This window comes from Mastomys coucha, unplaced genomic scaffold (assembly GCF_008632895.1).
Source record: "Mastomys coucha isolate ucsf_1 unplaced genomic scaffold, UCSF_Mcou_1 pScaffold19, whole genome shotgun sequence".
Taxonomy (NCBI): Eukaryota; Metazoa; Chordata; class Mammalia; order Rodentia; family Muridae; genus Mastomys; species Mastomys coucha.
In genome coordinates, this window is record NW_022196901.1 from 13880166 (window position 1) to 13889166 (window position 9001).

Genomic DNA, 9001 nt, shown 5'->3' on the forward strand with positions numbered 1-9001 from the left:
ATGAGCGTGTCGGGGCGTCTTGCAGGCGAGCAGCCCAGCTCACGGGGAAGCTGAAGACAGGCCCACCCAGGGATCCAAGCTCTTCTCGCCGGCCTGCCCACGCCGGGCCTCCGCTCCCCTCCTTCCCGGCTCCCGCCTCCTCCCGCAGGCTGCGGGGCGGCCCCGGGCCTGCCTCTCCCGGCGCCTTCACTACCGGGTCAAGCCGCGGAGGGAGGGAGACGGCGGCGAAGCCCTCCCTGGCGCTCCGCTCGGTGCGCGCGCCTCCTCCCTCGGCTCGCATCCTCCAACCCTCCCCTCCTCCCCGCCGCCCGCTCGCATCCTGCCAGTACAGTACAACTAGTACACAGGCACACACGCGCACACGCGCACACACACGCGCTCCCTACCGCTGCCACTGCAGCTGCCATGGATATCGGCTAACAACACAGAGGCCGGCGAGCGCGCGCGCGCTCCCCACTCGCAGCACGCAGGAGTGGCCCCCGGCATCCCTACTCTCCTCCCCACCCCCACGCCACCCGCTCACCAGCTCGGCCACTGCTCGCGCTGGCTCGGCCGCCGCCACCGCCGCTAACGCCGCCAACGCCACCACAGCTTCCTCCGCTGCGGGGCCAAAGCCTTGAGTGTCATTCAAGGGACAGCACAACCTCACCCAAGCTCTCCTACCTCTACCCAGCCGTCCCTCTCATCCTCCCCCTTCCTCCGCCACACTCCATCCAAAGAAGAGGGAAAGCGCGGAGCAGAGGGAGAGAAAGGCAAAGTCTGCCACCCTCTTCCCTTGGCCCCCTTGCTCCTCCATCCCGATTTTGACTCCCAGACCCTCCTTTCCAAAGGACCCTCAGGAACTGGGGCGACTCACCCTACTGCCATGTCCAAAAGCTTGAAAAAGAAAAGCCACTGGACTAGCAAAGTCCACGAGAGTGTCATTGGCAGGAACCCGGAGGGCCAGCTGGGCTTTGAACTGAAGGGGGGCGCCGAAAACGGACAGTTCCCCTACCTGGGGGAGGTGAAGCCGGGCAAGGTGGCCTATGAAAGCGGCAGCAAGTTGGTGTCCGAGGAGCTGCTGCTGGAGGTGAACGAGACCCCCGTGGCGGGGCTCACCATCAGGGACGTTCTGGCCGTGATCAAACACTGCAAGGACCCCCTCCGGCTCAAGTGTGTCAAGCAAGGTGAGCACAGCTTGTTCGGTGCTCTGCCTGGTGGTGGGACCCCGGCGTGGGGAGGGCATCGATAGGGTGGGCGCGGGTGTTGGATGGGTGTATGCTGCGCCACCGCGGGGTGGGGTCCAGAGAGCACCAGTAACTGTTCGGAGCATTAGTGGGACCGGGGCAGGGGGCTGGTTGGCCGGCTAAGCCAGGTGGTAGTGTAGGAAGCAACTTAGTTTGCCTAGTTGGACCCTCCCCTTTGTAAGATGCTTGGCCTTGTCTGACCTCCTCTGAGCTTTAGGACCAAATAGAATGTGCGTCAGTGGCATGCCCACAGTGGACACAGAGCTTTCGGGAAAGAAAGAAAGCAAGGGAGGAGGAAGAAAGGAAGATGGAGCAACTTGAGGTGCAGAGGTGTCACTAGAGAGATTGGGAGAAGCTCTGAGCACTGGGGCAAGTGGAGACCGCTTGCAGTATATCCAGAACTAATCTGGAGACACCTTGGTCCATAGCCTTTCCCTAGGGATCTCTGAGCTCCTGGCTGGAGAGGAAGGAAAGGGACAAATTGGTTTGGACGCTTTGATCAGTGTTCAGTAACTTTTTCCCTGCTTCAATCCTCTCGGTATTTCTCCCCCGCCCATGGTCATGTCATGTGGGCACCGTGAGTCACGTGCAGACTGACTAACCCTAGAGATCGCCCCTGGCCAGCAGGCAGGAGGAGGGGCAGAGATGAAGAAGCAGGGAGCTGGGAGAGCTTTCTAGTGTTGAAGGGGAGGCAGACTGCAGCATTACAAGGGTTCCCCCAAGTATTCTTCATTGAGTAGGATTTTCTTATTGACTAGGATTTCTCTGTGGTTGGGCTCTCCTCTAGCTGCAGACATGGGGGCGTGTTTGTGGCATAGAGGTGGACAGAGATGCAAGCTGGTCACAGCCCAGTTTTCCTGTGTTCTAACTTGGCTTTTGATGAGCCTCTTCCAGGCTGTGAAGTGAATTTAGAGAGATTGGAATCTTGGTGAAAAATGTCTTTGCTTGAAATAAAATTGTGGTCCTGAGATAAAAGTTTCATTAGAGGAGACTTTATTGTACAAATGTAGCATGCCTTTGATTTCCTCTGGTGGTAATGCAGTTTCCTGGGTGGCACAGGTAGACGGGACAGATGTGTCTCACACACACCAGCACTATTGGTATGACAGTATGTTGTCTATTGTTACTTTGTCTTGCCAGTGTTGAAATTCTGAGTATCTGTATATTCTGAGTTGCTATTCATGCTGTGATCCATTATAAAGAAATACTATAAAGCAGTTGTTTTTCAGCATACAATTAACCTGCAAAATAAATAAATAAATAAGTTTCCAAAGTAAACAAGAGAAAACAAAGATTCATAAACTTCTCTAAAGCTAAGCTGTCAAGGAAGAAAACATCTTCAGTGGAATTTATTGAGTATTCATCATATATCATTTTAGACCATCTAATGTAAACATGCAGTATTATATGGCACTGAAGGTGGATTAGTGCCCTAGTATTTTCCAAAGTGAAATCCTTTGAACTCAAATTCAGAAAGTTGTGTTGCTACATTTTATATTAGGATTCTGCATTATAGCAAGAGATAACAAATGTGAAGTTCAAGGTTAGGGTCCAATCTAGTACAATTGACCCATACCATTATTTGGTGGGAAAATATTGGTGTTCGCAAAGGAAAACAACTGCAAAAGTTAATGCTCTTAAAATATTTGTTTGCTTATGGATTTGATGGTTTATGGATGGGTGGATGGCCATGCACACTGTGTGATATGGAAATCAGAAAACAGCCTTGAGAATTGTTTCTCCCCTACTGCTCTGTGGAGGGAAATCAGCCTTGGTGAGAAGTTTTCCTGGGGTCAGCCTCACCAGCCCAAGCTAATACATTTCCATGGCGATTGTCCTACTGTGGGTTAGCACCCTAGTGTTTTCCAAAGTGAAATACTTTGAACTCAAATTCAGAAAGTTGTGTTGCTACATTTTATATTAGGATACTGCATTATAGCAAGAGATAACAAATGTGAAGTTCAAGGTTAGGGTCCAATCTACTACAATTGACCCATACCATTATTTGGTGGAAAAATATTGGTGCTCCCAAAGGAAAGCCATTCTGATGGCTACATCTTGAGATAGATGTTGGCTAACTTTAATATTCATAAATGATAAGTGTTTGCTAGTAATTTTAAGTATTAATAAAATTAATAATTAGAAGAAAATATCATCTAGAACTATGAATGAAATCATAGAAAGACATTGGAAAAGTGAAGGCATAAAAGTTGTGCAAATTGAGAATCTGAGATAAGAAATGGGATTTTTTGCCTATTCTGTGATAATGCTCACGATAAAAGTAGGGCGAATTTGGAAAATCTTTCCCTTGGGGAAGCAAAATCTCTAGCAGAACACAGCTGTGAGCGATATTATAATATGAGGTTTCCCTTATTCTGGACCTTGACAAAGAAGCAGAAAGATCCACAGAGGCTGATCCCTGCCCAGCCTTGATTTTAGCTAACGTTGATCCTGATCAATCAGCTGCTTGCTTGTATTTTGTTTGGAAGAATATACCTGTTCAGATTCAGGAAACTTATTTTTATGGACTGAGATATTTAGGTGAAAATCTTTTCACAGTTTTTGTTAACCCTTAGTCTGTCAGTCTCCAAGTGTCCAATTATAGACATTCATCTACTGAATTAAATAGACAGATATAGATTAATTAATTAATTAATTAATAGCTTTGGGAAAATCTATAATGTATGTTTATTTAAATGTGGTGATTACTATATATTATCTTATGAAATTGATCTTTTATCAGTGGTGATTAGATTCATTTAATTATAATTATGAGTAAGTGAAAATTGCCAGACAGTAAACATAGAGTCCATGATTGTTGGGTTTCATTAGGGTTTGTACTTGTTTGAAAATTGGGTAGAAGCTCTTGGCTTAGTAGTTCTATTTCTGGTGAGAAACAGGGAAAAAAGAAAAGAAAAACATATAGGCAGAGAACATAAACATGGATTTCTAGGAAGGTGGATTTTTTTTAAATTTTGATGAGATTGACTTTAAAAGTTTAGTTAAATGTTGGACATTATGCAGAAACTACATGTATAATTATAGCAAAGACTTGGGGAGATTTTGGTAGAAATGGGAGATATGTATGATAGAAAGCACTAGCAAAATATACCCTAAATAAATTGCAATATTTACCCAACTTTTAATTGTTTTGGGGCTAATTTTACATTATAGTTATTATAGCTTTATAATTATCCTAATTTTTAACAAAAGTGAGAAACTAATATTTTAAGGAGTACTAAAGAAAACAGGTGTTTAGTTTTTCTGAACTACTTAAATACCTTCAAACCCATTAAAAAACCAAACAACAACAACAAAAAACCTCACAACTTTTCAACACATTTCAACAGGTTTCTCTTTATTTCATCATCTTTTAATCTACAGAACGAATTCTATATGAAAAAATACCATTTCTATTTATTGATGATATCCTGTTGATTTTCTAAACCGTTCTTTTTGTTTATAAGAATCTTTTCCTACCAATAGATTTAATTATAAGTCAGCAATGTTGTATTGTTCTCATTTTTCCATAAGACCCTGTGAAGAGGGCCGCTTGGGTGGTCCTGAGATACAAGTTGAAGTGTTAACGGTTCTTTTCTTTGCCTTTTCCTTTTAACTTTGCTGCTAAAGTTCAGAGCAGCCAGTTACACAGACTGTCATGTTCCTGTCCTATATTCCTTAAGCTACGGCTCCTGATGCCTCTCAGACTACACAGGGACCTACATAGCCCGGATACATTTTCTCATTTAATATCTCAAAGTGGAAAATAAGAGACAAAAACTTTTATAATTCTTGCCATGTGGAAGATGGGCCATTAAAAGCCTTTGAACTTCACTTTTAGACAAGATCTACACCATTCTTTTTTTCTATTGCTCCTTAAAGGGCACCTTCAAAGAGAAGAAGATTCACATTTATTAAGAGTCACACTTTCTTCTTCACTGACTTCAGGCTAATATCATGTGTTAGACTTCCACACTGCCCTTCATTTTAGAGAGGGAAATGCAAAGTATGTCAATTTTTTTGCCAGTAAAAATTGATTTTATTCCATAGAATTTGAGTTATATGGGTTTTTTATTCAAAAATAATATGAGTGCTTTAATATGCCAATCAGCCTAATATTTGTCCAGTGCTGGGGTTCAAATCCAGGGCCATCTATGTGCTTTACAAGTGCCCTGCTATTGAGTCATATCCACATTACTGACTATAACTATGTCAGGAAAATGTTGATTAATAAACAATTAAACAACTCTGCTTAAGCAGAGTTCATGAAGGATACCACTGTGGTTTTCCACTGTCTGTAGATAGTTTTGTGTGTTTCTTTCTTTCTTTGTTTAGCTTTTGTTTTGTTTTACTATTTTTAATGTCATGGCATTGAATGTTAAGCATGAGCATTCCCTTTTCCCATGCGTTTGCTTTGAAAGACAATAATCTTCAGGTCAAATGCCAGCTGAAGATTGTAAGTGTTGCCATTTCTGCTCTGAACACTTACATATGTATGCTTTTTGTTGTTGTTGTTTGTTTGTTTGTTGTTTGTTTTTGTTGTTGTTTGGTTAGGTTTTTTGTTGCTGTTGGTTTTTTGTTTGTTGTTTTTGTTTTATGTTTTTACACCTCCACTACACTCAGTTTCAGTTTTAGTTGCTTGAAACTCACACATTCACTTTCATAATGAGAAAAAAAAAAGTTTACACATTTGACATTTCTTCTTGCTTGCAGTTCAAACAATGAGTTTGGAATGCAGAGCAGAGCCTGCTGGCAACACTTCCCTTAGGAAGTGGGAGAGGCAGTAGTGAGCTGTGCTGTCTTCCTTGCTGCCTCACTGGTTGTCCTTGCTGCTTACCTGGCTTTGACACCCAAGAGCACTATTGATGACATCTTGGAATGTCATCTACTGGAATTACTCCTCCTTGTGTGTAAGACTTTGTATGCTAGCTCCCGCCTTGCCAATAATCATTAGCTAAGGTACACACGTAAATCATATCGTGGCTTGCAGGTAGTAAGCACTATGTAAATATTAGTAAATCTTATTCTAAACATTTGGGTCATTTTGAGGCACTCTCGTTACTTTTAACCTTCAAGATATTTTACAGTATTTTAAATTAAGTGTGTGTGTGTGTGTGTGTGTGTGTGTGTGCATGAGCAGGTGCAAGTAAGTTCAAATGCTAGTGGAGGACCTAGCATTGCAGGCAGTTGTGAGCTTCCTGGCATGGTTCCTGCAAATCAAACATGTGTCCTCTTCAAGAGCAGCAAGTGCTCTGAACTGCTGAGCCATCTTTCCTACCCAAGGTTTCAACACATTTTACTCTTAACTGTGATTAATTAGATGGGGACAAGAAAAAGAAAAATACTAATGTCTAATTGATCATAAGTGCAAAATTAAATTAGCGACAGTGTTTTCTGTACAATAAATTCTGTTTTTATAAAAAGTGTTTTTTTGATGATTGTTGCCATTAAATGCAATGACATACTCTTCCACCATTAAAAAGTAACTTCACTTATAAAGATTTCTTCTTTTAGTTTTTAGACCAGTTGTCAGCCTTACTAATGCTGTGACACTTAAATACAGTTCCTCATGTGCTGGCGATCTCCAAACAAAAAATTATTTTTATTGCTACCTCATAACTATAATGTTGGTACTGTTACGAATCATAGTATTAATATTTGCATTTTCTGATGGTCTTAGGTGGCCCTTCTAAAAGGGTCACTTGACCACCAAAGGGATTGTGATCCACAGGTTGTGAACCACTCCTTTGGACAGAGCTTGTTTTCACCCTTTAGAATACCCTCTTCTAAGCATATCTTTTTCCTCCTTAAAATATTGGCAAATATAATGAAACTTTTGCCCTAATTTTGACAGGAATAGAAATCATGGGATTCATTTTGTGTAAATATATATATATATATATATATATATATATATAATACACATATACATATATACATATATATATGTGTATTATATATATGTATACATATATATATGTATATGTATATATATATTATTCTTAAACACCACAGTAGCTAAACAGGTCATATTGTAAGTGAAACTTTTACTTCATAGCGACAAATCAAGTTTCTGTTCAGGAGGAGCTATAATGAAACCGAATTAATGAGTGGCAATAGGTAACACAGGAAATTACACCAACTCCAGCACATTACAGTTGTAACAGTGGCTGTACCACAGCATAGGCAAATGCCTGTGTGAACCAATGTTACAAAAGATGATCAAAGCCACAATATCTCTATGGAGAGTACTCCAGTGACTTTAGCACTGCTTAAGTTAGTCCCAGCAGTGGTGGTGGTATTAATCTCACTCAACCACAGGTAACAGGGTCTTGCAGCTTTCTTAGTATTTCTTAGTACTGTCACTTCTCATTTTAAACCTCAACTTTCTCCCTTTCGTCTTCAAGAAATGATGACATGATCTTTCCCTTGATTTAAAATAAACCATGTTAGACAGATAATTTACTGATAGAACCATAAATATGAAGGCCAGTTACCTGCATATGGATATGTATCTGCTGGACACGCTTATTCAATGTTCGCGTCATCATAGAAAATTAGCCAAAGTGCCTTCCATTATGGAAATTGATTGGCATTTAGCTAACACTCGTAACAGAGTTGTGAACATAGTTCTTTAATAAGTTTAAAATATAAAGTTAGGTTTGATATGCAGTTTTGAGCATTTTAGACACTCTGGGATAAACTTAAAGTTTTCTTCCTTGACTACTGAATAAACACCAATGACATCCAATAGCTCCTTTTCTGTAGCCCATCAGGGTAATATTTTGAAGATGTTATGGAATTTACTTAAAATATTATGAATAAATGGCTTTATCTACCTAGGAAATTATATTATTCATATATGTGTTACATGAATTACATGGAGGTTTTGTGTCATGTAAACTTATTTTATTTAAAAAAAATTACACTATCCGAACCATAACAGTTACTGTGTCCAATAGTAATACATATGTGTATGAAAGCATTTAAATAAGCTTGATGTATAAGCTAAAAAAAAAAAAAGCCTTTGTCTATATTGACACTACTAATTGCATAATTTGTAGAAAATTTCTTGATCACAAAATTTTTCTTAAATAGACATGGATGTTTTTAAAGGATTATTGTGAACTACCAGGAAGAAAAACTGTTGAATGAAAAAAAAATTGAATACCTTTCATTGACACTTTGTTTTCAGATGTTTAAAAAAGAACTCATGTTTCCCAAATTGTACATGGAATTACCATGGACCAAGGACAGCACAAATGCTATTTATACAACAAAATGTCACTAAATCAATCATAGAGAACTAGGAGAAAATATTATTCCCAAAGTGATTTTATTGTTAGCACTTAACATTCATTTTAAAGATGAGCTGTATTGTATATCCTAATAGTTTGCAATGGCATCCATAAGGAGGGACTGATTTATTTGGGATACACTTATGTGTACAATGGTAACTTGTGCCAGAAACCCACAGATTAACCTAGCAACATACTAAGCGGATTAAAATCTGATTAGCTGTTTTCAAGCATGAAAAGTTTTAGATTTGAACTGTCTCATGTTCCACCTTGATTCTGCTCAAGCCTGAGTTTGCCATTCCTTGTACTCCACACTGTAATGATAAAGCATTCTTTTATTGGACAAAGTTTCTTGAGAAACTAGCAAGTGCTTAGGCTTAAAGCATTACTGAACCCTTCCAAACAGCTTGGTTCCTTTCTAAAAGCATACTGAGCACAGATAATTCTAATCCTGTCTTTGTAACAAGTCTGCTACGG

The 9001-nt window shown here is 40.4% G+C and overlaps 1 protein-coding gene across 8 annotated transcripts in view; it reads left to right on the forward strand.

Annotated features, from left to right (window-relative positions):
• The first annotated feature begins 290 nt into the window (after positions 1-290).
• Magi2 (membrane associated guanylate kinase, WW and PDZ domain containing 2) overlaps positions 291-9001 on the forward strand; it is a 1461753-nt gene continuing 1453042 nt past the window's right edge. For 2 of the 8 annotated variants that reach the window (XM_031380053.1, XM_031380052.1), the window contains exon 1: positions 291-1166. In XM_031380053.1, coding sequence (XP_031235913.1) covers positions 866-1166 — 301 coding nt within the window. In that variant the 5' untranslated portion in view covers positions 291-865. The remainder of the gene's footprint in view (positions 1167-9001) is intronic. The other 6 variants (XM_031380051.1, XM_031380055.1, XM_031380058.1 and 3 more) reach the window with 4 other exon arrangements.